The following is a 27,396-nucleotide window of genomic DNA, read 5'->3' on the forward strand; positions in this document are numbered from 1 at the left end:
ACTCATGCTGGCAGCCCCCTGCCCCGTTTCCACCTCTCCATGCTGCACTGCAGGTGTCACCTCCCTGCAGCTCTGGGTTTCATTTCTGGACCTGAAAGCTTGCCTACATTCTTCCAAAAGCTTGAGTTTCTGTGCTCAGCTTACCATCTCCTTGCATCCACCTCTTCCTGTTTCTCCTGGCCTGGGATGGAGATTGTGACCAGAGTGTCTGTGCTAGATCTGGAACGCACTTTTCCCTTACAGAAATGTTAATGCCACAGTTGCACGCATGAGAACAGGATTCAATGGGAACTATTTCTTCATGTGCTGGTCAAATTCCCCTTAATCTGCTGCAGCTCTCCCTCCATAAGGTGTCACCTGGGACTGACCCATCCATGAGTGGGGGCGAAGGAAGCAGTGAGCAAAAGAGCCTAAAGCAGGGCCCTTTTCCCCAGCCTGTTGCACACACACTTGCATCTCTGTCAGGATACAGAACGCTGGTATGGGGGGCTCCAGCTGCCCTTCCATGTAAGAGCACCAAGCCTGTGCCCAGGGTGCTGGTATAACGCCATGGTGGCATTGCTGATTTAGGGAAGCTGCACGGCTGCTGCAGAATAACCAAAACCCCACACTGGATGTGATGGCCACACTCCCCATACCTCTCCTTGCCCCAGCCTCATGGCCTCAGCCCTCCCAGCCAGCCCCGGTGCTGCACCTGCATGCCAGTTCATAGAAACCCTCCTGCAGAAGGAGCACGTGTTTCAGTAAGGAGAAGCAGTGTTTCGTGCGCTTATGCAGACACCAGCTTCCCCATGACGATTTGGGTTGTGCAAGACTGCTCACTGCTCAGCATCCCTCCTCATCCCCACACAACGGGGCCCAGGACATCATGGGTGTGGTTGGCCCAGTGTGGAGACTCAGCCCCAACAAAATTCCCACACAGCCAATTTTAGCGGTGCAAAGTGAGTGGCCAGGGTCCTTGGGTGAAAGGACAGGGCACGGCGCCAGGGTGGTGACTCAAAGCCACTGCTGCCATTATGCTGGCCTTGGCAGTGCAGTGGTGACTCTAAAGGCACATCTGGAGGTGCTGCATGCTCAGCCCGGTCCTGCTGCAGGAACCTAGCCTAGGACACGAGAAGCGGCACGGGCTTCAAAAGGCTTGAGGCACATAACCACCAAACAGGTACGTCTTGCTCTGCGTTCCCACCATGTGTGGGGCCACCTCTCCTCTGTGCCACGAGATCTCTCCTTTCTCCCATTCTCGCTCTCCACTGGGAGGGGAAGAACGCCGTAAGGAACAGGAAGTTATTGTGCGGGAGACTCTCATGGCCGGAGCGGGGGCTCCCTCTGCTAACCCTGCGGCCGGACTCACCCCTGAACAGCCCGCGGGCTGAGCCACACCCGCGGTTCGGAGCGTCCCCCTAGGGCGGGCAGGGAGCCTCCGTTCGCTCCGCTTCCCGGGAGCGGCCGCCCAGGAGCCAACGGCTGCGCGGGGCTCGGGGCGGACAGAGAGGGCCCGTCAGCGGGGGCTGCATGGAGCTGCTGGGGCGGGAGTCGCCTCTGGGCGAGTTTTGGCCGGCGCCGGCCCCTGCCCGCAGCTCTGCGCGGCCTCCCAAGCCGCGAGCGGGGAGGACCGAGGGCGGCACCGCCCGACGGGCGCAGGACGGGCCGGAGCGGGGCGGGACGGGGCCGCAGTTCCGCGCCGCGTGGCACGGCCGCTGCCCGGTGCCGAGCGGGACTCGCGGGGCGGAGATGCGGAGCGGGGCGGTCGGTGCGCACCGGCGGGCGGGCGGGAGCGGGGCGGGGCGGGGCGGCCCCGGGCCCCTTTGTTCGGCGGGAGGCGGCGGCGCGCCGCCCCGCCGCTTTGTCCGCCGTGCCGGCGGGAGCCGCTCGTCCCGGTGTGCCGTGAGTGGGGCCGGGGAGCGGGGGGCTGAGGGAGGAAGCGGGGCGGTGGGGCAAGGGGACGCAGGTGGGCAGGCGACGGTACCCCGGCGGCGGGAGCCCCAGCCGTGGCCTGGGGCCGCGGGCGGGAGGGATCTCGGGTCTGGGGGTCTCGGACAGGCGAGGGCAGCTGGGCTGGAGGCCCTCGGGGCGCTGGAGTCGGTAGGACCGGGGACCCTGGGTAGGCTGGGGTGGAGGGCTGGGTCCCCAGGGTGGCAGGGGTCAGTGGGACAGCGGTCCCCGGATGGGCAGGGGCCGGTGAGCCCCGGGCTGGGATGCCTACTGCTGTGCCCCTGGGTAGGGGAAACCGGGGGTCTCAGACAGGGCAGGCGGGGGCAGAGGGGACTGGGAGCCCCACATGGGGGGACTGGGGTCGGTAGAGCTGAGGGGTAGGTGTAGGGCCCAGCCAAGGTATGAGGTGCTAGTCCTGACTCCCAGCGTGGCCGGGAGGTCCTGGGTGCCTGTGCCGCTTCGAAAACTGGGCTCCCCCACCTGGGTGGGGGACAGAGTGCAGATAGCTCTGTGCTGTCCTGGCCATGCCCACTGCTGCTGCCATCCCACGTTGCCAGCCATTCCCATGCCACACTTCAATGGCCACCATATGTTTTCGCTTTCCTTGGGTTTGCTACCTCCTGGAACTGTCCTCCTGCCCGGTCCCCTCAGGTTGTTCTTCACCCTGGTGCCAAGACGGTGTGCTGCTAGAGACTAGGGGGTAAAGGCAGACACAAAGCATCCACCTTCCAGGGAGGTGGTGGGGGAGAGGGGCTCACACCTGGGAGACAGGGAAGCAGTGAAACCTTGTGGGGCATATGACCACAGGAGGAGCAAGAGCGTGTCCCCAGCATGGATGTTTGTGCTGGAGGGACCCTTTCTGCTTAGGTGAGGTTGGTCAGGAGGCTGGCTGAGCTTAGCGTGAAAGAGCTTCTTATTCTGGACAATAGTGGAATGAGTGCCGCATCAGTCATATCTGCAGGGACATGCCCTGGCCAGAAGTGATGGGATGGGGCTGGCAGGGGACGCTGGGGCCTCTGTGTGGACATGTACCCTCCACTCTCCCTGGGCCATCCCTGCCACCTGCTGCCCTGGCTTGCATCATCTCATGCACAAGCTGCTGAAACCAGGGGTGGCAGTGGGTGTCTCCTCTTGCGTCTTCTTTGGCCGGGAAATGTGACATGGTCCTTGTAATTTCCTCCCCAGTCTCTGGTGTCAGCTGTTTTGCCAGGGCTTTGTGCAATTCCTTGGCTGCCCCACACTGCCCCTTGCTATCTCTGTCCTGCCTCCTGTTCTGTCCCCCCGCCAGCCCTTGCCGTGGAGCTGCAGGGTGTTGTGAACACTGGCCCCGTTGTGTGGGGATGAGGAGGGATGCCGAGCAGTGAGCAGTCTTGCACAACCCAAATCGTCATGGGGAAGCTGGTGTCTGCGTTGTGAACACTGTGGGCTTTGGAGGCTGGGGTTCTGCAGGAGAGAGTGCACAGCACTGAGGTTTGGTCAGGCAGTGATGCTGCATCTCTGCTGGCCCTCGGGGGAGAGCTCTGTGGAGTGAAGAGGACCTGGCTGATGAGCACATGGTGGGGGATGCTGCTCAGGGAACCTGCCCCCCTCAGCCAGGGCTCAGGGCTGGCAGCTGCAGTGGGCCAGTGGGGCTGCCATGTGTTGCCTTCCTCCAGCAGCCTGTGGACCCCCGTGGGAGGGTGTGGGTGTGGGTGCTTTCACAGGGTGTGACGCTAGTTGGGCACCTGCCCAGTGCCAGGTAGGCACTGTGCTGTGGCACTAGGGGAGAACGAAGCGGTTCTCCTCCTGCCTATCCCCTCACAGTCCCCAGCTGGTGCTGCCCTAAACTGACGTGTTTGCTCTGGTTGTGACTGTGCTCACTCTTCCCCTAGATTTGTCCCTGCAGGCAACCAGGATGTCCCAGCCTTTGCCCGTGTCCCCTCCACCCACCTGGCTGGCAGCAGGGCAGGAGCAGGATGCAGATGGGAGCACAGGGAGGTGGTGCTGGGCAGGGGATGAAGGTTAGGGGAAGCAGCTTCCTGAGCAGGGCTGTGTTTGTGGATCTGTGGGTAAGGGAAGGGACATTGGTGCAGGAAGAGAGAGTGGGACAGAGCTGGGTTAGCAGCTGGTGGACTCCAGGGTCCTGGTGAGGTGCATGTGGCTTTGCTCAGTGCCTGTTTGCCTGCCCCTTCCCTGCAGGGTTTGAATCAACTGCCTGGTCAGGATGAGCTGGAGTTTCCTGACACGGCTCCTGGAGGAGATCAACAACCACTCGACCTTCGTGGGCAAGATCTGGCTCACTGTCCTCATTGTCTTCCGCATCGTGCTGACGGCCGTGGGGGGCGAGTCCATCTACTACGACGAGCAGAGCAAGTTTGTGTGCAACACGCAGCAGCCGGGCTGTGAGAACGTCTGCTACGACGCCTTCGCGCCCCTGTCCCACGTCCGCTTCTGGATCTTCCAGATCATCATGGTGGCAACGCCATCGGTGCTCTACCTGGGCTTTGCCATGCACCGCATCGCTCGCATGCCGGAGTCCTCGCGGCGCCGGGCACCACCAGCCCGGCGGGTGCGCATGCCAGTGGTGCGCCGGGGAGCCGGGCGAGACTACGAGGAGGCAGAAGATGATAACGAAGAAGACCCCATGATCTTTGAGGAGATCGAGGTGGAGAAGGAGAAGAGCCCAGAGGGTGGAGAGAAGCATGATGGCCGGCGCCGCATCAAGCAGGACGGGCTGATGCGTGCCTACGTCCTGCACTTGCTGTGCCGCTCAGTGCTGGAGATGGTTTTCCTCTTCGGGCAGTACCTGCTGTACCGCTTTGAGGTGAGCCCCTCCTATGTCTGCAGCCGCAGCCCCTGCCCGCACACTGTCGACTGCTTTGTCTCCCGCCCCACTGAGAAGACCATCTTCCTCCTCATCATGTATGCCGTCAGCGGGCTCTGCCTCTTCCTCAACCTCTGCGAGCTCTTGCACCTTGGTGTGGGGCGCATCCGTGATGCCCTGAGCCAGTCTGATGGCCCGCCACTCCCAACTGGCGACAGCCCTGCACCACAATACCCTAAGAAAGCCCCCAGCGCCCCCCCCACTTATCACTCGCTGAAGAAGGAGCTGCCACAAGCCCCACTGAGCAACGGCAAGCTGGACTACCGGGAGAGCCTGGCCCAGGGGCGCTTCGCCCTGGCTGGAACTCCCCCGGTGCACGAGCTGGACCGGCTGCGTGAGCACCTGCGCCTGGCCCAGGAGCACCTGGAGGTGGCCTTCCACCTGCAGCCCCCGCTGCGGCCCCCCAGTCCTGCCCGCAGCAGCAGCCCCGAGGCCAATGGCATCGCCGCCGAGCAGAACCGCCTCAACCTCGCCCATGAGAAGGGGACCGCCGCCTGCGACAGGACCACGGGTGAGCGAGGAAGGGGGATGGATCCGGCCCACTGGGGTGGAGGCATGGGGGGCTGCCCCAAGGGTCCCCTGGAGAGAGGATGCCATTCCCCCTGGGGTGGGTGCTAACCTGCTTCTTGCTCCCCACAGGGCTGTGAGTGCCACGAGGGACAACAGCGGTGTCTGCCGGAGTGGCTGCCACCGCCACCGTGGGATAGGTGTCCTGCCAGGAGCACAGGGTAAAGGATGCCACACGCCTGCCCAGCAAGGTGGTCTGGGCAGCCCTGTCCCGGTGGACAGCAGAGGGGTCGGGGGCCATGGGGTTCATTCCTACTTAATTTTCAAAAAGGGAATATCTTATTTTTGTACGTTTTTATAAACTCATCGATATGTGCACCCTGGCATTTTTATACGCCATCCCAGTCTCCACTCTGGGCCTATGCCCCACCATCTCCTGTTTCACCCCCTTTTCCTCCTCCCATACTCATTTTCCCCAGCATGTTGTCCTCACACCTCCTTGTGCCCCCCATGCCCTCTGCCACCCATGGCAGCACCGGCTGGTGCTGTGCATGTGCTGGTGATTTTGGTACTGGCCCCTGAGGTGTGGAGACTTAGGGGAGTAGGCTGGGGGTCTGGCTGGCTGGGCCAAGCTGTGGGACAGAGTGCTGGGCTGGCATTACTCTTGGAGCGGGTGGTAGGAGTCCCAGTGGCACTGTGCTGCCAGAAAGTGACTTTGTGGCCTGGGGGGCCATGCTGCGCAGCATCCTGGCATGGGGCTGGCCTGCTTGGAAATGTCTGTGCAGAGGTCAGGGGCTGTCCTTCCCGCTGCCTCCTCCCTGTCCTGGCAGGCCGCCCTTGGACCAAAACTTGTCTCCTCCCACTCCGGCTTGCAGGGCTGGGACCCCCTGCACGGAACCAGACCCTGGCCTCACAGTGTGGGGACATGGTGCCCCGAGCTGGGCTCGGCTGGGAGCCAGTGGAGCATTCCTCATCATCTCAGCCTGGGTCACATGGGGACTTTTGTAGCGTTGTTTTTTACTCGGAAATGATTGTCATGCTGTTTTCTTTTTTTTTTTTTTTTTAATATCTATATTAGTAAAGGCTGAAGACATTTTGTACCCAACTGCTGCATCCGCTTGTTGGGGAGGAAGGGGTGGGAAGGGAATCCTGTGTGTCTGGGCTGACGCTGCAGTGCGTGCCTCGGGACCTCCCTGCTGCCCAGGGTGACTCAGTTGTTCCTGCCGTGCGGAGGCGGCTGCGGCCAGGGCAGCCTTTGTCATCGTGGTGGAGAGGGATTGCACTGGCCACATTCCTATTTGGCCCTATCACTGTTGAGGGGCCAGGTGAAGGGCTTTCCTCTGCCTCCCCATCCTCCCATCATCCCCATGTCTCCCCAGCCCTCTGCTGCCCCTGTTCCTGCACAACCTGTTGCCTGGAGCAGAAGGGATGTTGCTCTGCTCTACACTCCCCTGCCCGGGACAGGATCAAACCCAGCCACCCTGTACCCATTTTGTCCAGCATATTCCAGTCCCCTCTCTGGTACCCCAAATCAGAGCTGGATGCCTCTAACAGTATTTGCCCATCCCCTCATTTCTCCACCTAGAAGCCCCCAGGGTGGTCATATCCCATTGCACAATTGCATGCCACCTCCGTGGCTGCCTCTGATGGAAGCTGGTGTTTCCAGGCTGCTTTAGTAAAGGGAACAGGTTTATTTCGCTCATCCCATTAAGCTTTCCAACAAGCTTTGCTGCCAGGAGAGGACTCGCCTGTGGTGCCACGTGTGCTGCCAGCCCTGCCACCAGTGTGAGGTCCCGGCACGGGCTCACCCAGGCACATCCTGATCCTGGCACAGCAGCCTGGCCCTGCCTGGAGCACAGGGAAGCTGTTTAATTCTGCAGCAGGAGCAAGACACCAATCTTTGTGGGGGGGCAGAACTGGGGGAGGGAAGCAGGTGGGGAGAGATGAGGGCTAATCTGGTTGCAGACAGCAGCCTGGCTCTCGCCGGGCAGTGATGCCTTTGCTGCAGGCTGTGCCTATCCCTGCCCTGCCATGCCCTGATTTGCTCTGAGCTGGGACTGGCCCTAGGGCAGGTCTGGCAATGTGATGGTACCTGGGCCAGCCCAAAAATCTGGCTTGTACAGGGGAGGGTGGTGCAGCCCAAACTGCCCCATCCCAGTGGCCAGGGTTCCACTGGGAAAGCAACTCCTCCTGGGGGGGATCACGGTCCGGGGCTGGGCTGCAGGATGCCCTAGACACAGGTGCAGTCCTGGGCCAGGATGTTGGGCACCGTCTCGTACTTGAAGGAATAGCCGCCATCAGAGGTGGTGCGGACGCGCAGGGAGCGCATGGTGCCGGGCAGGGCAGCACAGCAGAGTTGCACACCCAGCCGGTGGCTCAGCCCGTGGCCTGCAGCGCAGCTCCCGTGGCAGTAGTGGAAAACAAAGCTGCTGGGATGCACGATCCACTTGTCCCAGCCCAGCTCCTCGAAGGAGATGTTGAGGGAAGCCCGGCGGCAGTTGGTGTGGGCAGCCAGCTCCTCCGATGGGCGCTGCAGCAGGCTCAGGGCGGCCGGGGACCAGGGCACGGCAGAGCGACGAGCCCTCTCACTGCCCTTGGCCCGGGTGGTGGCCACTAGGAAGGGCATCTTGTCCCCCTCGGCCAGGCAAGGGCAGCCAGGGCAGCGCACCAGGAGCACGAAGAGTGGCTGTGAGAGCTGGGGCAGCAGCACCGGGGCCAAGTGAAACACTGTCCAGTGCTCGGGTGTCTGCTCCGCCATGGCCGTCACCGGCACCTGGCCCTGTGGCGACAGGGCCAGCACATCAGGGGTTGAGTGGTTGGGGGCAGCCGAGGGGCCGGTGTAAAACCAGAGCTGGGCAGAAGTCACCACACGGCTCAAAGTGTGTGCCGAGGGCTGGAAGAGGTAGGTGAAAATCCCTTCTTCTTCCAGCAGCTTGTCTGGCTGTGTGGGCTCACAGGGAACATCTGTGGGGGGGAAAAGATGATCAGGGTGTGCGCCCAAACCTGGGGAGGATCCCCAGTGCTGGATGGTGGGTGGGATGTGGCAGAGGTCCCTGGAGTGCTGGCAGGGTACCTGGCTGCCGGCATAGGCTGTGGCAGGGTGCAGGGGAGCTGATGTCTAGTGCTGTGCCCAGCTTCTGTGCTGTGCCCCACAACTCATCCCTGCTATGCCCTAGGCTGGCCCATTACTGTCACCCCTGTCCCCAGTATCCAGCCCCACAGCTGGTTATCTTGCCCATTTCCCCCAGAGTCCATATCATGCCCTTTCCCCCAGGATCCAGACCCATAGCTGGTCATCCTGTCCCCTTCTCCCATCCTCTGCATCCTGAGCATCCCTCAGCATCCTGGCCTATCTCCCAGTCCTGTCCCATAGCTAGTCATCCTGCCCTCTTCCCCCAGCATCCACATCCTATCCCATCCCCCAGCATTCTGCCCCATCTCCTGCTGTCGTGCTTTATAGCTGGTCATCCTGCCCCATACTGTAGCATCCTGCCCTGTCCCTTAGTATCCCATCCCATTTTCCAGTATCCTGCCCCATTCCCTAGCATCCCACCCTATTCCACCCTGCTCCTCAGCTCTCCCCATGTCTCCACATCCTGCCTGGCCAGCTGTTTCCCAGCCTCTCAGCACCCTCTTGTGCTGTCTGTCCCTCTGCTGTGTCCTGGGCTGTTCTGCCTGTCCCTGCCTGTCATACCTTTCCGTCTCCTGGCTCTCCACCAAATCTCACTCATGCCCATGTCCCAGCCTGGCATACCTTCTTCCCCCTCTCCCACAGACCACCACATCAGCCTCTCCATCCTTCAGCATCCGCATTGCTCCAAACCCTCACCCTGCTTCACCCTTCTGCCCTCTGTCCCATCAGGATGTTCTCACCTGTGGTAGGGAATAAGATCACCTGGGAGGTGTCCTCCAGCTCCTCTGGCTCCGCTTCGGTGTTTTCAAGGACATCTCTCCGGTGTACCCTCCTTGCTTCCATCTGTGGCTCCTCCTGGAGAAGGGGGGGACTCAGATGTTCCAGCACCCGAGCCCGCACCTTGGCCAGGATGAGCTGCCGGTCGGCACCCGCCCCGGTGCAGCTGGCCAGGGCGGCGGTGGGCAGCATGGCAGGCAGCAGGTGCAGGAGGAGCAGCATGACCGTGGGGCACACAGCAGGGTGGTGGCTCGGGGGGCTCTGCCGCGGGCTTCTGCCTGCCTGCCCAGCCCGTCTGCCCACTGTGCTCCCCCCGGGGCAGGGTGGCATTGAGATCTATCTGACACTGACGCAAACGTCTGCTCGCCGTGAATATTATCTCTGAGCTGTGAAAGCGCTGAGACGTCTGGAATGTGAGGACTGCAAGGACAGTGTGGTCTGGGGGGGGCCGGCGCCTGGGCAAGGGGGTGTGTGTGGGGGATGCTGCCGGGAGCAGTGGGTGCATGGGGCTGGGGAGGCTGGGCTGCAGGCAGGGAGCTGCCAGGAAGGCTTTCCTGCACTGGCAGGGATGGAGGGGGCACCCTGGGTGAGCTTTGCAGCTGCTGATGCTGGGTGCCCCCCATGGTGCAGGACTCGAAGATCTGGGGCTTCAGGGGGGCTAGTAGGAAGTGACAGCAATTGTGCACAGCAGGGAAATCTGGGCAAGGACCTGATGGGGATCAGAGCCCTGTGAGGTTCCGGCATGGGGGAGGCACTTTGCAGGTGGCAGTCCCCAGGGCAGCCAGAATGTGAGGATGGGGCCTTGGGAAGGGCAAGCTGAGGGGTGGGGTGGTTGTGCCATCTCCATGACAGTCTGGTGACTGGCAAGGTTCTGGGGACATGAAGTAGGAGGGATAGCAAAAGGTCCCTGCTCTACCTGGGGCTGGGAAAGGCTGGCCCAGCTTCAGGTGGAAAGGAGCAGACCCTGCAGCAGGTCCAGGGGAAGGATCCTGTGGTGCCGTTTGGGCTGGCTCACAGGGTGGGAGTTGCAGGAGAGGCATAAGCTGTAAGGAGACCCAGTGCCCTTCCTCTCACCACTGCCTGAGGGGACAGTGCCGGGTGTTCCCTATCCATTAACCCTGCCTGCCCTGTGGGTGATGGGCAGCCTGTGCATCCCCTCTGCACCTCTGGCAGCCCAGTGTCCTGCACATCCCATCCAATACAGCCTGGCATCTCATGAACCATCCAGTGCAGTACATCCCACCCTATGCAGCATGTCCTGTGTGACATGTCCTGTCTCCCTGCAGTCTGGTGTCCAGCTCAGTGTACCCCACACCACACACCCCACACCGTGCACCCCATGCCATGCTCTCCACAGGGCGCATTGTCTCTCACTGCTGGCTGAGCCATGACAGAGGCACAGCCAGGCCTGCAGCATCCCAGCTCTCTGGGGTGGCTCCTGCCAGGCTGCTATACATAGGTATGCCAGCCCTGCCTCGGCAAGGCGCTGAATGGAGCAGGCTCAGTCTTATCAACCCTGCGTGTCATCAGAGGGTATTTTTGGGGACAGCAGCTGCAGGCGTTTGTAACATTTGGTCCCTGCGCACTGACACCCAGGAGTGGAGCTGGGGGAAGCAGCAGGAGCTGGGTGCTGGCGCTGAGAGACACAGGGGAGAGGTGGCAGAGCAAGGTACGTGAGTGGGGCAGGGGACTGGGCTGGGGGACTGCCTGGGGCAGGGAGATTGGGGAAGGGGGTAGTTGAAGGGTGCAGTGTGCGGCCGAGCCATCAGAGCCATCTGTGTCCAAAGGAGCTGCTGTGGGGTGGCCCATGGGTCAGGGGCGTGTGTGGATGGAGAGGTGGCTCTGAACGGGTGCAATGTCCAGGGGGTAGGGCTCTGGGAGGAGAAACTGACCCCAGTCCCTGTCGTTCGTTGGGGACCAGCCCTCTCCTACCCTCTGGCTCATTCAAGAAGTATTTTTGTTTCCCCTTCCCCTGCCTCAGCAAGTCAGAGACGACCCTGCCCTAGTCCCAGCCATGGTGCAGGCAGAGGCTGGGGTGCACTCACCACGGGGAGGCACGGAGCACCCTGCCTCACTCCTGCCCCGATGGTGGGCACGGTTACCCACAAAGTCGGGGATGGAGGCAGTGCTCTCCAAAAGCAGGACCCACCTCCTCGGCTTTTCTTTTGCTCCTGAGGCTGATGATTTCCAGCTGTAGTTTTGAATGCACAAGGGCTGGATCCTGCCTGTGGGACTACTGTCTGGAAGGGGATCTGCTCCTGGCAGAGCCCCAGCTTGCCCCAGGGCATGGCCCTGTGGGGTGGCCGCCCAAAAGAGAGGGTTTCCTGCCCACCCAAGTATGGGAGGAAGTGCCCGGATCCAGGGGTGCCTCGCGCCCGTGACAGCCCCGTGTCAGCACCTGCCCGCTGAGCCGGCCCAGACGCTGCAGGAATGCGGCTCTGCCACCACCCGATACTGCAGGAATGCGAATGCCCGGCGGGTGGGGAAGGGGCGGGCGGGGGCCGTCTTGTCTCCGCTGTCCCCCAGCCTCAGCACCCAGCAATCAGCTGCCTATGCTCCCTGTCTAGGCAGGGGTCCCCCGCCTCTGGAACAGGAGTCCCCTCTGCAACCCTGGGGCAGGCTGCGAGTGTCTCAGCTCCTCGGGGTGCAAAGAGCCGCCTTTTGTCGCCTCTCCTATTGCCTTGGGCTGGGAAATGGGTGATTTGGGTGACACGGGAGCAAACCCAGTGGGGCTGTGCTGCTCCGAACGAGGGTGATGCTCCTGAAGCATGGGGATTTTGCTCCGGGTGTGAGTCCCTCCTGGTGGGGGGCTCCACATCGGCCGGTCTCTTTGATGAAGCCTGAGCCCCCACTCTAGTCTGTCTGTACATCCCCCCAGGCTGATGGTCCCTACTGCTGTTCCAGCCAGCTGCCTGCTGTGACCCTGGGGAGGTGGTGATGGAGGGGTTCGGGGGAGCCCCCAGGTTCCTGGCCTATCCACGTGCCTTCACAGTCCAAAGTGGCACCAATGTGGTCCTGAGCTGCCAGATCATGGGCGATCCCCAGCCAAGTGTCCTCTGGGAAAAGGATAAGAACCTCATTGAGCCCTCAGGCCGTTTCCATATGGAGGCCAAAGGGGAACTGTACAGCCTGCTGGTGTCCTGTGCTACCCCCCAGGACAGTGGACTCTACGTCTGCAAGGCCAAGAATAGTGTTGGCGAGACTTATGCTGCCACCACGCTCAGGGTAGAGCCAGCGGAGCCCCGAGAGGAGAAGGGATGCTCAGACAGTGTGGCACCTGTCTTCCTCATTGCCCCCTCATCCATGCGGGTGTGCCGGGGGGAGGACGTGATGTTCACCTGCAGGGTGTCCGGGCAGCCCTGCTCAGTGCTGGAGTGGGAGAAGGATGGGCACAAGCTCTCCGACCTCTTTGAGAGCAGCCACTTTGCAGTGGGGCAGAAACCAGAGGACTGGCACTTCCTGAAGCTGTTCGGTGCCCGGCCCCAGGACGGGGGAGTGTACATCTGCCGGGCGCGCAGCGGCTCCCAGGAGGCTCTGGCTGCTGCCGTGCTCCTGGTGGAACCCCAGGCACTGCTGGACGGACTCCCCAATGGCTCTCCTGCTGATGGTCCCGAGGCACTGGCAGAGCGGCAGCGGTGGCAGCGGCACACAGCAGGACGGCGCGTGGGACCGGAGATCTGGGTACCCAATGGCATACTGCCGGCCAGGGTGCCAGGGGCCAAGGCATTTGCCGTGAGCGTGGGGAAGCACGCCAAGTTCCGCTGTTACGTTACTGGCAAGCCCAAGCCAGAGATTGTCTGGCAGAAAGATGGTGAGCCCCTCGCCCCTGGCCGCAGGCATCTCATCTACGAGGACCGGGAGGGCTACTTCATCCTCAAAGTGCTGTACTGCAAACCCCAGGACCAGGGGCTGTACGTATGCACTGCTTCCAACACTGCTGGCCAGACCCTCAGCGCAGTGCAGCTCCAGGTGAAAGGTAGGAACATGTCCAAGGAGTGCCAGGGGTGGCCAGGCGCTGGGGGGCTCAGGGAATTTTGTCTGGCAGGGATGTGTCTATGTGGGAGCCCAGCATCCCTGGGATCCTTCCTGCCTTTTGCAGCCAGGGTCACCCCAGGTTCCTCAGGACAGAGCTGTGGGCTGGAAGCAGGGGATGCTGGTCTCCTCCGGGACCTGTGTCTGCCTCCATGTCTCTCTCTCCTTGCAAACGGAGAGGTGGCTTCTTGGGATGGCTGTGGGTGTCCAGCCACAAACAGGGAAGGGGGACAGTGCCTTGGTGACAAATTCCCCTGGAAGTGCTGAGTGATTTTGGCAGGCAGCCCTACAGGGCATGGCTCCAACTGTCTGCACTGGCAGGAGCCCAATTCCCCCCAAGCCATCCAGCCAGCTGGGGACAGCCCATGGCAGCCCCTGCCTGCACCCCACTGCTCCACTCCACTGACATGCCTGCTGCAGTGTGTGGGCTTCCATGCTCCTGCATCCCCCAAAACTCCCTGCTGAGATACTGGGGGGCATCCCTGGGTCTCCCCAGGCTGTGCTCTGGTTCTCCTTGCCCTGGGGGATGTGCTTGTCAAGGCAGTGTCTGTCTCACACAAATCAAAGGAGAGAGCAAAGGAGGGCCAAGGGCTCTGTGCTCTTTGTGAGCTGGGAACACCTTGAGCGAAGGGCTGACGGTGGGTGCTGTTCCCCACATGCCCTGAGCTCCTGTCTCTTCCTGTGGCAGAGCACCGGCTGCGGTTCCAGGTGCAGCTGGCAGACGTGGAGGTAGCAGAGCATGAGGATGCAGTGTTGGAGTGCCAGGTGCCATTGGAGACCATCCCCACCTCCTGGTACCTGGAGGACAGGGAGCTGCAGCCCAGTCACAAGTATGTGATGGAGGAGCAAGGGGTGGTGCGGCGCCTGACCATCCGCGATGCCCGCATCGATGATGATGGCATCTACCTCTGCCAGATGAAGGACAAAGGGCGCAGCATCGCCGAGGTTTCTGTCCGAGGTGGGGGTCAGGTCTCCGGTAGCACAGCTTTGCCTTCCTATTCCCCTTCTTGCCAGGGTCCCTCCCCACTGCCCCCTGCATTTGCCTTCCCTCCATTTGGCTTGTGCCTGCTGCTGCCCCGCCTTCTCTCCCACCTCAAAGAGCCCATCGTGTTCCCCAGCATCCCTCCTTGGCCCTCATACATCTCTTCCCATAGGGGTGATTGTGAAGCGGCTGCCACGGAAGCTGGATGTGATGGAGGGGGAGAATGCGGTTTTCTGTGTGGAGACGCGGGATGTGGTGGAGGGGAGCTGCTGGAGCCGGGATGGGCTACAGCTGCGGGAGTCACCCCGTACCGTGCTGAAGAGCTTCAGCAGGACACACCTCCTGGTGCTGGTGCACGTCACCCGCCAGGACGCGGGCATCATCTCCTTCACTGTTGGGGAGTCACAGACATCCTCCCAGCTCCGAATCAAGTGTAAGCTTCAGGCTTGAAGGGGTCCTGTGTCCTCTCTCCTGCCCATTAGTGGGGGGTGATACAGAAGGGGAGATGGAATGGGCACCCAATATGCTGGGGATGTGATGCTGCAATGTGTTTTCTGGAAAGGGGTCTTTTAGCCCCTGGGCTCCAGGATCCCAGTCTCACTGGCACTCACAAACCCCTGTAGCCAGCAGCATGCTACATGGGAGCAAGACCATCCTCTCCATCAGAGAGAGAATCCCCAAAGAAACAGGCTGTGTAGCCCCTTCAGCCCTTCTGCCACCCCACCTGGGGCCTCACTGCCATCCCCAAGCAGGCAAACTGGGCTGTGACTTGCAGGTGTGAAGCACGACCCTCCGAGCGCACCGGTGGCAGCTGAGATGAGCGTGGTGGAGAGCAACACAGCTCTGCTGACCTGGTGTCCCGCGCCGGACGCCCACCTGCGCCCTGCCAGCCGCTACCTGCTGGAGCGCCGGGAGGCAGCGGGGGGGGAGTGGGTGCAGTGCCTTGCCACCGACCTGCCCAGCTGCGTGCGGGTGCTGGGCGACAGCGTGCCTCGCGAGGCCGACTACTGCTTCCGCATCTCTGCCTCCAACAAGCATGGCAGGAGCAGCCCTGTGGAGTTCCCTGGATCTGTGCATCTTGGTGAGGAGACAGGCAAGCTGGGATGTCGTGCCACAGTGTGCTGGTAGTCAGTGCCACTGGGGCTCAGTCCAGCTGTGCTCCAGCCCCAGCAGCTCGTCTGGAGAGGGGTCTGCAGGATGCGTGGGTGTGGGACAGCGAGGATGCGAAGTTCTCCCTGGAGCTGTCAGCCGCGGTGCACGGCTCCTGGTTCCTCAACGGTGCCAGGCTGGGTGAGGAGGAAGATGCGGGCGGCCGGTGCAGTGTACAGCGCCGTGGGACAGAGCACTCGCTGCTGATCCGGGGAGCGCGACTGGTTGACAGTGGGGCCCAGGTCACCTTCGTGTCCGGTGGTGTGCGGGACTCAGCCACCCTGCATGTGCAAGGTGATCAGGGCACTCACCCTGGGGCTCTACCAGGACCCCAGCAGCAGGGACTGTTATGCTGGAGGATGCTTCTCACCCCTCCGCAATGTCTTGCAGCCCCACAGGTCCGCATTGCCCCAGTGTCTGAGGCCGAGCGGCTCCGGAAAGTGCCAGCAGGGATGCCCGTGCTGCTGGAATGCCAGGTGTCTGCCCCAGATGCCCCTGTGTGCTGGCTGAAGGATGGCAAGGCTGTGCCCCTGGATGATGTTATCGCAGTGCAGGCAGAAGGCTGCGTGCGGAGGCTGCTCCTCCGCTCAGCGTGTCTCTCGGACACTGGTGTGTACACCTGTGACACTGGCGATGATGCTGTGAGCTTTGTGGTGACCGTGACCGGTGAGCTGGGGACTGTGTGTGGGAGCCTGACCCCTACCTCCCGATAGTGCTCCTGCCCTGCTTCTTGCTCCCATCGTGTGGCTGAAAGCTGCAGCCAGTCATGCTGAGGCCCACATTATCCCTGGCAGAGGTGCCGGTGAGGATCGTCAGCTCCAATGAGGAAGCCCTCCACACCTACGTGGCTGGGCAGCATGTGGAGCTGTGGTGCCAGCTGTCCCGCCTGGCAGCCCCAGTGCGCTGGTACAAGGATGGAGAGGAGGTGGAGGTGAGCGAGAGCCTGGTGCTCAAGCAGGAGGGACCATGGTGCAAGCTGGTGCTGCCCTGCGCCCGGCCACAGGACACGGGGGAGTTTGTCTGCGATGCTGGTGGGGACTCTGCCTTCTACACCATCACTGTGGCAGGTGGGTGTGATGCAGGAGGGCTGGTAGGGTCTCAAGGGGCTTTCTTTGGTGGTGAAGGGTGCCAGCATGTGCTGCTGTCAGTATTGCTGTTGCTGCAATGGGATACTTGTCAGACATGCTTTTGCCAGGTACTCACCAGCAGTTTGGTTGGTTGGTCAGTTGGGGTCCTTGTGGCAGCTCTTGTGCTTAAAACCACTCAGACTGGCTGCCGGAGGGAACAGCTCACTCTGCCTGTCCAAAACACTAGAGCACACGAGAGCACCCAGCACCTGCACACCAGGGTGTTTGCCGGACCTCTGCCACAGCTAGTAACCAAGCCCTCCTCCAAGGTCCTAAAAATAGTGGGCTCAGCACCCAGCGTGGGGTGACTCACAGCTGGTCGTTGCTCTGATGGGCAGCGTTAATTGCTGACCTGAAAATTAGCAGTTGCCTGGAGACCAATGGCTGGGAGGTGTTCACTGGGTGGGAGCAGGACAAAGCATCCTGTGGCGGCCGCCTCAGCTGTGGAGCAGTTGCTGGCATCGCTGGCTGGCAGAGGGTAATGAAAGCTGAAAGCTAGTGAAAGGCTTCCCCTTGCTGGCCCCAAAATCCACATCCCACAACCACAGGAAGGTGACCGGGGCAAAGCTAAAGCCCAGTTAAAAGGTTGTGTGACCCCAGTGGTAAAGCCTCACTGTGGTGTTAACACATGGCAAAGGGCCAAAGCTAATGGCCAAGGATGTAGGAGTGAAGATAGGATGACTGCTAAGAGATGTTGAAGAATCAGTGGAGTGGCGACTGATAGGAGGGTGAGGAAGGGAGGGGTTTTAGTGAGATGAAGGCAAAACTGCCGGTGGGAAGGACAGGCAGTGTGAGCTTTGGGCAGAGGCAGGAGTCATTGTGTGCCCTGCAGGAGTGCAAGGCATGGAGAGCTCTGCTTCCCTAGGGTGGGAGAGGGAACACCATCTGCTGAAGCTCAGCCTTTTGGCTGAGCAGCTTTGCATCACTTTGACAGAAGGGTCTTAGCTGTCTTAGCTCAATCTGGATTTGGACATCAGTGTCACTGGCAGGGCTGGGGGTGGGTGCCAGGAGGCTCAGGCTGACACCTCTCTGGCACAAATGCCAGGCTGGCTGCTGCAGTCAAGCACTGCTGTGGCACGCTAGGGGTTTCCCTGAGGCATCCCAGCTATCCCCCATGGGGCTGTTGTGGCATAGAGCCCGTCTGCCTCAAGCTCGGCCATCCCAACGCGTCTCTGGGTTTTCCAGCAGCTGTTGAGCACTGGAGCTCCCTCAGAACTGGTGAGAGGCTGAGGCCAGAGCAGTGCTGCCCGCTGAGGGCTGGCACATTATCCTTTCACTTCAGTGCTGCTCAACATCTCCAGCTGCACTTCAGCAACGTGATTGCTTTTAGCAGGTCCAGGGAGAGAGGCAGCTGCCCGTCGTTTGATCAGGGAGCCGAGCGGATGCAGGCTCAGCGTGCGGCAGGTTAATCGCTGCAAACTGGCGCCGCACCGTTCCCCACGCTGCGGGGCTGCGGTGTGCTGCTGGGCCTGGGCATCGCGGCTGGGGACTGGCTGGGAAGCTTCCACCCGGCTGCCCAGCACGGGGCAGCTGCGGGCTGTGAGAGGGGCAGGTTGCTGCTCGTCCACCATTGTGCCCCAGAGCTGGCTGTGCCTTGTGCCCGCATGGAGCCATGGGCTTGATGAGCACCCGTGGCAGAGTCCAGGCCAGCTACGGCCGGCTGCAATGTGTGCAGCCAGGCAGGCAGTGTTGGCTGTGGGTGGCATCCCGAACTTCTCCCAGGAGAGAGGAGAAGTTCGGGATGAAGAAGTCACCTAAAATTTGTACTAGGAGCTCCCCTGTCTTTAGAGCTCTGACTCAGGTCAGAGGGGCGATGTGAGCAGTGGCACACATTTTATGTAGCCCGTTAATGGTGATTTTAGATGCGATCTGGAATTGGGTCCTGGGTCCTGGTGAGCTGGAGGGATGGGGCTGCTGGCTGCAAGCAAACCATGTGCCTGTGTGTCATGGTTCTGGTTTCTGCCCAGTTTATGAATGGAACCTGCTACACTGTGCCACAGTATAAGCAAATGCCAAGGCTGAGCCATGACAGAAGCACCAGCTGGCACCCGGTGGCCTCCAAAATGGGGAGACAGGCAGAGGGGAGGGCACCCCCTGGAAGAGCAGCTGTAGGGGCTGGTGCTGACACCACAGACAATGGTTATCAATACTGGGGCTTGCCTATATGCATCCTCCCTCCACATCCCTCAGCTCCACCATGGGGCAAAGCAGGGCAGGTACCATGGCAGCAAGGGCACGGCAGCAATTTACTGCCAGTTCAAAGCCTGGTGCTCCTCGTGGTTGTAATGCGTGAGGAGAAGAGGGAGACCCAGGCAGGATAGTCCAGAAGCTGTGCTGTGTAGGATGTGGATGATGTGGTGCCTTCCAGCCCTAAAGCCAACAAGCAGTGAAGCCATCACTCCACACAGGGCTGTGACTGCCACCATCACTGGCTCTGGTCTTTATGTCCCAGCTGAGCCCCATGTCTCTCCATGGCAGAGGAGCCAGTGAGGATTGTCAGCTCCAACGAGGGGGCCTCCCACACCTATGTGGCCGGGCAGCGTGTGGAGCTGTGGTGTGAGCTGTCCCGCCTGGCAGCCCCAGTGCACTGGTACAAGGATGGAGAGGAGGTGGAGGCAGGTGAGAGCCTGGTGCTGGAGCAGGAGGGGCTGCAGTGCAAGCTGGTGCTGCCCTGTGCCCAGCCACAGGACACGGGGGAATTCGTCTGCGATGCTGGTGGGGACTCTGTCTTCTACACAGTCACCGTGGCAGGTGGGTGCACCCTATATCCCTCTCCCTCTTCTCCCTCTGCCCCAGCTCCTTGCTCACATTCTGGCTTCAGCACCTCAGCTGCTTCTCACCTCCTTGTGAGCAGTTCCTTGCCCATGCCCCTGGGCTGGAGGGGGATGTGGGTAGGGGCATACAAGCTGGTCTGTCTCCTCCCAGAGCCCTGGGCCACTCTGCCCCTCTACACCCCAGAGTACAACCAGCTGCCTGCCTGTGGGTGATGCCACCTCACACCCCAGCCCTGCTGTTCTCCCAGCTTGCAGCTACCAGCACTGCAGAGCTGGGATGTCCATGGCTGCTGCCCCCAGGGCAGGTAGGATGGGAGGCCAAGTGACACAAGGTCTTGGTCCTCTCAGCACTAAAGGTCTGCCTCACTCCAGTGCCGGAGGCACAGCAGCTCCAGGAGGTGCTGGCAGGGCTGCCCTTGGTGTTGGAGTGCCAGGTGTCCCCGCCAGATGCCCCTGTCCACTGGCGGAAGGACGGCGAGGCCGTGGTCCCAAGCGAGGTCCTGGCCATCTGCTCAGAGGGACACTCACAGAGGCTGCACATCGCCACGGCCGCGCTGTCTGACTCAGGGGTGTACACCTGCCATGCCGGGGATGATGCTGCCAGCTTCAGGGTGACTGTCAGAGGTGAGCTTCCCAGGGGATGCTTGTCCTCACATGGGGCTCACCCAGCACCACGCCTGAGCCCTGCCATGTCTCCAGCAGAGGTGCCAGTGAGGATCGTCAGTTCCAACAGGGAGGGCCCCCACTCCTATGTGGTTGGGCAGCGCGTGGAGCTGTGGTGCCAGCTGTCCCGCCCGGTGTCCCCAGTGTGCTGGTACAAGGATGGTGAAGAAGTGGAGGTGGGCGAGAGACTGGTGCTGGAGCAGGAGGGGCTGCAGTACCGGCTGGTGCTCCCCTGTGCCCAGATGCAGGACACCGGGGAGTTCACCTGCAACGCCAGAGATGCATCTGTTTCCTACCCCATCTTGGTGGCAGGTTGGTGGCACAGCAGGGACATCCTGGGAAAGGCAGCACTGTGCCAGCTCTATGCTCTGGGGTCCCCAGCCCTGCTCCCTGCCCTCAGCATTGTGGAGGAGGGTGTGCAGCTGCATCTGTGTGCCTACTGCCCCTGAGAAGCTCCCACCTCTTTGCACTGGGGTGAGAGGCTGTAGCTTCCATTCAGCCCTGTGGGGATAGGGGCACAGGTGACAGTAAATAGAGACAGCAGAGCCAGGAGCAGAGCAGTGAGCAGGTCTCACACCCTTCCTCCACATCCCCAACAGAGCCACTAGTGAGGATCCTGCACCCTCCACAGCGCTCACTGGAGCTGATGGTTCAGGCACCGGGGTGTGTGGAGCTGCGGTGCGAGCTCTCTGTGCCAGATGCTCCAGTGCACTGGTTCAAGGATGGGCTGGAGGTGGACGAGACTGACAACCTGCTGCTGCTGGTAGAGGGGGCCTGGCGCTGTGTCTTCATCCCCAAGAGCAGTGCAGAGGATGCAGGCGAGTACATCTGCGAGACCAAGGATGAGGCCGTCTCCTTTGATGTCAAGGTGTCAGGTCAGTGGATGTGCTGGTGTAGCTCTGGCCACCAGTGGGTGCCCATGCACCGGGCCACCCAGCACAGGTGCTCACCTGGGGCTGGCAGCAGAGGAGTGCCCAGGGCTGCGTTGTCCCTGCGCTGCTTTGTGTCACAGATATGCCATACCTGCAGAGCCTCCGGTGAGGATCCTGCAGCCCTGCAGACCTGTCCCTGCCATGACGGTGTCCCCGGGGGAGACGGTGACACTGTGCTGTGAGCTGTCCCGTGCGGATGCACCCGTGTGCTGGGCAAAGGAGGGGGTCAGGCTCGAGGCTGGGGGCAGCCTGGTCCTGGAGGAGGAGGGTGCCCATCGCCGGCTGCTCATCCCTGCTGCCCAAGCTGAACACTCTGGAAAATACACCTGTGACACTGCCAGTGACACAGTGACTTTCACCGTCCAAGTGTTGGGTGAGCATGAGGCTAGGGAAGAGCCTAGTGTGGAGTGCTGGGTGCACAAACCCCAGAGACCTCAGCTCTGTTGGTGCTGGATGCTGCAGATCCGCTGGTCAGGATCCTGGAGAAGGATGTCCTGCCAATCCACCGGCGTTGCCAGGCCATGGAGGACCTGGTGCTGGAGGTGCACCTCTCACACACCTATGGGGAGGTGAAGTGGTACAAGGATGGGGAGAAGCTGCAGGACACGGGTCGTGTGCGGCTGGAGGAGGACGGGGTGCGCCGATCCCTCGTGATCCTGGGTGCCACAGGCAGGGATGCTGGAGAGTATCTCTGTGACACCGGTGATGACAGCATTGTCTTCTTCATCACTGTAGAAGGTGAGCAGGAGGTCCTGGTGGGGATGGCCAGGGGGAGAGCACCAATGTGGGTCGGTGGCTGCTGCCAGGGTGGTGTGAGGCTGGGCTGGGTGGCAGTGAGCATAGGGAGGCTGGTGGGGGCCACATGGGGAGTGAGCTGCACCTGTGTGGTGGCCTTGTGGAAACCCCTGTGCTGTTCAGCTGCTGCCAGAGGAGTCTAGACAGGGTCTGGCTATTGCGACATGTAGCACAGGCTGCTCTTGCAGTGACAGCCCATGTCTCCAGTCCCAGAGCCACCGGTGACCATCGTGGGCAGCACGGGCACCGTGGTACATCGCTACCTGGTGGCCGGGGAAGACCTGGTGCTGGCTTGTGAGCTCTCCCGTCCCGACGCCATCGTGCGCTGGCTCCGGAATGGCCAGGAGGTGCATCCGGGTGAACGGGTGCAAGTTGAGGCCCGTGGGGTGCTGCGACAGCTTACCATCAATGGGGCACAGCCCAGCGACACAGGATGCTACGTCTGTGATGCTGCCAGTGACCGCATGATGACAAATGTGGAGGTGTCGGGTGAGCTGGCTCAGAACCCCAGGGACCCCCAGAATGGTGGGATGATACCACAGACCTGGACAAGGGGAGGGGAAGCCTCTGTAACCCGGCTGATGGCAGAGGCCAGGGTGGCAGCACGGCAGGGGAGGGTGGGAGCCCTGTCCCCAACCCTAGAGGAGCCGTTTGTCAGAAAGGGACATGTCAGGGTCGTGGTGAGACGTGTCCCTGCTGCCTCCCCCAGCCAGGGGCTGTTTAAATTTAGCCTTGGCTGGCTCCCAGGCGCCGCTCCTCCTGCTTTGGCTGCCAAAGGCTGAGCTCAGCCCGGACCCTTATCAGCTGGAGATGGAGGGCTGTGCAGGGTGGGAGGGGGCCTGTTGCAGGCGGGTGCTCTGGCTCCCCAGCAAGGTGTTCTGAATGCAGGAGTACAATTAAATTAATGGTCTCAATGTGGCAGCTGTGCTGCTTGTACAGGGAGTGATGGGCTCTGCTGCCATCCCTTCCCTGAGTGAACCCTGAGCTGCCAGATCCCTCCAGCCTGCCCCACTGGAACCCCTGTCTGGTCCCACCATGACCCCCAGCCAGCCCCACAGCCCTCCTGCCCCATGATGACTCATGGAGGGATCACCTCTCCGCTTGCAGCAGTCCTATCCCTGCACTTCCCTGCACTGTGGGGACATCCCTGAACCCTGCCTTTCCCCCTGTGCCCCTCAGCCCGGCCTGTGTGCATTGTCAACAAGGAGGAGGCGCAGAGCCCGCTGGAGGTGCAGGAGGGGGACAGTGTGACACTGGTGGCTCGGCTGTCCCTGGAGACAGCGGCAGTGCAGTGGCAGAAGAATGGACAGACGCTGTGCTCAGGTGGGCGGCTGCTGGTGTGCAGCGAGGGTCCCACGCGCAGCCTCACCATCAAGCAAGCAGAGCTGGGTGATGGTGGCATCTTCCTCTGCGACGCTGGTGATGATGAGGTGCATTTTACACTGCGTGTGAAAGGTGAGCCTGGAGATGTCCCTCGCCCACGCCAAGGGCAGGAGCAGTCCCATCCTGCCTCACGCCGGGATGCTTTGCACCCCCATCCCATGCTGGTGCCACTGGCAGGGGCACAGCTGAACCCAGTGCTCCCCCGGCAGAGGCACCCGTGCTGTTCGTGAACAAACGAGAGGAGCAGGAGAAGCTGCTGGTGCTGGAGGGCGGCAGTGCCGTGCTCTCTGCCATCACCTCCACAGAGCGGTCTGATGTCACCTGGCTGGGCCCGCAGCAGGCGGCAGTGGCCGGCGAGCGCTGCGAGCTGCGTCGGGACGGCCGCGTGCACAGCCTCATCATCCACAATGTGGCCATGGAGGACGCTGGCACCTACACCTGCCTCTCACCCCACGACCAGATGCAGTTCGACGTGAACGTCCGAGGTGGGCGGCAGGGGGGCAGCGGGGGTGCCCGGGGATCCCCCTGCCCTGGCCGCGGGTCCTGACACGGGGGTTTGACTGTGCAGAGCTGCGGGTGAAGTTCCTGCGTGGGCTGTCGGACGTGCGAGCGCGGCAGGGCGAGCGGGTGGTGCTGTGGTGCGAGCTGTGCAAGGCGCGGGGTGATGTGGTGTGGCGGAAGGACGGGCGGGTGCTGGCGCCCGGCCCCCGCCGGCAGATGACGGCAGAGGGACGGGAGCGGTCGCTGGTGCTGAGCCGCGTGGAGCCCGGGGATGCCGGCGAGTACTGCTGCGAGTCCAACGACGACCAGACACTGGCGACGCTGACGGTGCAGGGTGAGCCCAAGGCTTCCCCACCACCTCGGGGAACCGTATTCCATGGAGGTGGTGGGGATGCGGCATAGTGATGTCAGGATTGCAGGAATGCTCAGCGTCTCTACAGGACAGGGGGTCCTTGCTGCTGTACCCTGACAACACGGCTGTAGTCCCCAGGGTGGTGGAAATCATCATGGAGCTGCAGAGCCTGACAGTGCTGGAGGGGGAGGATGCCACCTTCAAGTGCCTGGTGTCCCCCGAAGACGTGGCTGTGACATGGCAGCTGAATGGCCAGCCCGTGGTCCCCAGCGAGCGGCTGCTGGTGACAAGGAATGGGCTGTGCCACAGCCTCACCCTCCGGCAGTGCCAGCCAGGTGATGCAGGCACCGTGACAGTCAACACCGAGGGGCTGGTGAGCACAGCTCGGCTAAATGTACAAGGTGAGGGGAAAGGAGGAAGCTGGGGCTCGGCTCAAGACACAGCCCTGGGACCAGCTGCTGACCCAGCACACGGGCCATGCAGAGGCACAGGTGCTGTTCGTGCGGAAGCTGCAGGACATGGTGGCAGAGGAGCAGGGGGACGTGTGCCTGGAGGTGGAGGTGAGCCATGAGGCTGCCGAGGTGCAGTGGCTGAAGCAGGGTGTCCTCCTTCAGCCGAGCAGCAAGTACCTGCTGCAGGAGTCGGGGTGCCGGCGTACCCTCACCATCTGCTGCCTCGGCCCCACCGACCGTGGCACCTACCGCTGCGAGAGCCTGCACGACCGCACACAGGCCAAGCTCCATGTGGAGCGTGAGTACCAGGCTGGGGATGGGGATGGAAGGGGATGGGGATGGGGATGGGGACAGGGAGGGCACCCAACTGCTGCAATGGGAGCATGTGGGCAGAGCTGGTACTTGGCTGGAAGGTGTGGTCAAGCAGAGAGGTGAGTTCGTGGGCAGGGGTGGGAGTGTGCTACAAACAGCTGGATTTAGAGGATCACTCCAGCAAGCACAGACTGGGAAGCCAGGGGCTCTGGGGTGGACTAGACACCTATTCACAGATGTGGGTCCCTCACAGCCCGGAAGGTGTCGATCCGGACGCCACTGGCAGACGTGGAGACCTTTGAGAAGGAGACAGCCACCTTTCACCTGGAGCTGTCTCACCCTGGCGTGACTGGGGTCTGGACACGGGATGGCATCCGGGTGAAGCCCAGCCGTACGTGCCGGATCAGTGCCACAGGCTGCGGGCACAGCCTGACACTGGAGAGGCTTGCACTGGAAGACTCAGGCACTGTCACCTTCACTGCTGACACTCTGCGCTGCAGCGCCCACCTGCATGTGCGGGGTACGGTCTCTGGAGCAGGCTGCGGGGTGTGTGGCACTGGCACTGTCTGACCTGCAGCTGTTCTGTACCGGGGGAGACACCAAGGCTGAGCTGGGCCACCCCGGGCACATGTGTCCCCCTGTCCTGGACAGGGGTGACAGTGTTCTGGCAAGTGTCCCCGTGTCCTCAGGGAAGAGATGTGAGCTGAACAGTGGGGACGCCCAGCCAGGGTCTGGGTCCAGACCCAGCTGGAACACCACTGATGAGTGCTTGCCCATGGGTAGTGCCACTCTCACCCCATGCTGAAATGCCCCAGCCACAGCTACTCTTCCCTGCAGCCCCAAGTCCACGCCTTTGTCATACCAAACCTTCCTGTCCTGTGTCCTGCCTCCTCAGAGCCTCCAGTCACTATGGTGAAGGTCCCACGAGACCTGGGGGTCCCAGAGACAGGGGTCGCTAGCTTTGAGTGTGAGCTGTCTCGCCCCAATGCAGAAGTGAAATGGTTCAAGGTGAGGGTTCACCCCAATTCCCTCCAGCAGCACCTGGCTGTGTCCTCCTTGCTTTGTCCCCTGGCGCTGCCCTCCCTGCCAGGGCTGCAGACAGAGAAGAGGGGCCAAAGCAGTGGGGTGCTGCCTGTTTGCCCCCGTGCAGGATGGACAGGAGCTGCGGCCGGGGCCCAACTACCGCATCTACTCAGCGGGACGGCGCCGCATCCTGCAGCTGAGCCGCTGCGAGCTGACCGACGCTGGCAGCTACACCTGCGACGCAGGTGACTGCCGGGCCTCCGCCACGCTGCACGTCCAGGGTAAGGCCACCCAGCTCCCGGCAGTGTGCACACCCCCAAACTCCATGCCGCCTGCTCCTCTCATCCTTGGCTGACGTGGCACCCTGTCCCTTACCCACAGAGCGCCAGGTCCACATTGTGCAGGAGCTGCAGGACATCCAGGTGCGGGAGGGTGACAATGCAGTCTTCACCTGCGAGGTGTCACATGCAGATGTTAAGGGCGAGTGGTTTCGGGATGGGGAGAAAATCAAGGTCTCCAGCACAGTGAAGATACGGCAAGAAGGTAGGGGTGCAGGTGGTTCCACACCTGGTTTGGGGCTGAGAAGGGGCAAATTCAAGCAAGGGGAGTTTTTGTAGACAAACGGGGGTCCCTGCCCCCCTGCCTACTATGGGTGCCCACTGCTGTCATCTTGAGCCAGCCTCTCCCTCCCCAGGGAGCCGGCATTTCCTACTGTTCTGTGGTGTGCGCCCTGAGGACAAGGGACTCATCCGCTTTGCTGCCAGGACGGTCATCTCAGAGGCCAGTCTGCAGGTGGAAGGTACCAGTGTGGGCTGCGAGGCCTGGCTGGGCTCCCAGGGTTGGCTTGCGGTGTCCCCATGGAAGCCTGCTCACCCCACGATGCTGACACCTTGTCCCCACCCGCCAGCACTGCCAATCCGGATTGTGAAGCCACTGCGGGACAAGACGGTGCTGGCGAGGCACAAGGCAACACTGGAGTGCACTGTGTCCCACGCCCGGGGCCGGGTGCGCTGGCTCCGTGGGGACACCGAGATCTTTGCTGGTGACAAGTATGAGATCTGCAATCTGGACTGCTACCGCACACTCATCATTCACCGCGTGGGCCCCGAGGATGAGGACTCGTATACCTGTGATGCCTTCGATGACCGCTCCACTGCCCGGCTCCTCGTAGAGGGTGAGTGGGCACCTGGAGGGGCACCACTGCCAGCTGCTGCTGTGCCTTGCAGTGAAGGGAAACCAGGAGCCCTGTCCCCATCCCCCACTGCTTGCAAGAGTCTGAGTGCTGGGCTGGGGGGAGCAGGTTGGACATAGGGCCAACCTGTTGTCTGGGATACACCTTTTGGGTGCCCCACCAGCTCTGGCAATGCTCCAGCTCTCTCTGACTCCTGTTGTTCCCACAGGGAGCTAGAAGCCAGGATGCAGTACTCAAGAGCCTGCATGCAGACTGATGGATGCCACTGCTGTGAGACAGGGTCACACTCCCCCTGGCATGTACAGACACACGGACACCATCCCCAGCCTACTCCAGCCTCAGGGCTCTGCATTAAACAGTCTTTTTTTCTGACATGGCTTCTTCCACACCAGAGAGCGGGGGTCCCGCTAAGAGAAAAGGTGGCGGCACCACTCTACGTCTTGCTCAGCATCCCTGGAAGCCTGGCCCTCAGGGCCCCCCTCACCCCTGCCCCCCGCACAGCCCTTGGCCTTGCA

At 61.9% G+C, this 27,396-nt stretch overlaps 3 protein-coding genes across 6 annotated transcripts; 2 read left to right on the forward strand and 1 right to left on the reverse strand.

Moving 5' to 3' along the window:
- Positions 1 to 1,018: 1,018 nt before the first annotated feature.
- On the forward strand, positions 1,019 to 6,407 carry LOC125328884 (gap junction gamma-1 protein-like). Of its 3 annotated transcripts, none has more exons than XM_048310076.1 (3): positions 1,019 to 1,162; positions 4,111 to 5,306; positions 5,435 to 6,407. In XM_048310076.1, the coding sequence occupies exons 2-3, from the start codon at positions 4,136 to 4,138 to the stop codon at positions 5,440 to 5,442; spliced, it is 1,179 nt and encodes a 392-aa protein (XP_048166033.1). In that variant the 5' UTR covers positions 1,019 to 1,162; positions 4,111 to 4,135; the 3' UTR covers positions 5,443 to 6,407. The 3 variants fall into 3 exon arrangements, with proteins under 3 accessions (XP_048166033.1, XP_048166034.1, XP_048166032.1); XM_048310077.1 differs by lacking the exon at positions 1,019 to 1,162 and adding an exon at positions 1,284 to 1,750; XM_048310075.1 differs by lacking the exon at positions 1,019 to 1,162 and adding an exon at positions 1,803 to 1,884.
- A 566-nt stretch (positions 6,408 to 6,973) lies between these two features.
- INHA (inhibin subunit alpha) lies at positions 6,974 to 9,623 on the reverse strand. The gene is made up of 2 exons (XM_048310078.1): positions 9,176 to 9,623; positions 6,974 to 8,266 (listed from the first exon to the last, which is right to left on the reverse strand). Exons 1-2 carry the CDS (start codon positions 9,540 to 9,542, stop codon positions 7,533 to 7,535), a joined length of 1,101 nt encoding a protein of 366 aa, XP_048166035.1. The 5' UTR covers positions 9,543 to 9,623; the 3' UTR covers positions 6,974 to 7,532.
- A 1,164-nt stretch (positions 9,624 to 10,787) lies between these two features.
- OBSL1 (obscurin like cytoskeletal adaptor 1) lies at positions 10,788 to 27,253 on the forward strand. 2 transcript variants are annotated; one of them, XM_048308659.1, is made up of 28 exons: positions 10,788 to 10,881; positions 12,091 to 13,188; positions 13,933 to 14,202; positions 14,399 to 14,659; positions 15,002 to 15,307; positions 15,391 to 15,669; positions 15,766 to 16,041; positions 16,170 to 16,442; positions 18,981 to 19,253; positions 19,625 to 19,900; positions 19,979 to 20,251; positions 20,539 to 20,814; positions 20,969 to 21,244; positions 21,334 to 21,609; positions 21,874 to 22,155; positions 22,846 to 23,121; positions 23,259 to 23,534; positions 23,618 to 23,884; positions 24,034 to 24,303; positions 24,386 to 24,462; positions 24,541 to 24,652; positions 24,920 to 25,186; positions 25,562 to 25,674; positions 25,817 to 25,970; positions 26,071 to 26,232; positions 26,384 to 26,488; positions 26,597 to 26,863; positions 27,090 to 27,253. In XM_048308659.1, the coding sequence occupies exons 2-28, from the start codon at positions 12,150 to 12,152 to the stop codon at positions 27,095 to 27,097; spliced, it is 6,990 nt and encodes a 2,329-aa protein (XP_048164616.1). In that variant the 5' UTR covers positions 10,788 to 10,881; positions 12,091 to 12,149; the 3' UTR covers positions 27,098 to 27,253. The 2 variants fall into 2 exon arrangements, with proteins under 2 accessions (XP_048164616.1, XP_048164615.1); XM_048308658.1 differs by having other exon boundaries at positions 24,386 to 24,652.
- The last annotated feature ends 143 nt before the right edge of the window (positions 27,254 to 27,396 follow it).

The sequence above is a fragment of the Corvus hawaiiensis genome, chromosome 7, assembly GCF_020740725.1.
Source record: "Corvus hawaiiensis isolate bCorHaw1 chromosome 7, bCorHaw1.pri.cur, whole genome shotgun sequence".
Taxonomy (NCBI): Eukaryota; Metazoa; Chordata; class Aves; order Passeriformes; family Corvidae; genus Corvus; species Corvus hawaiiensis.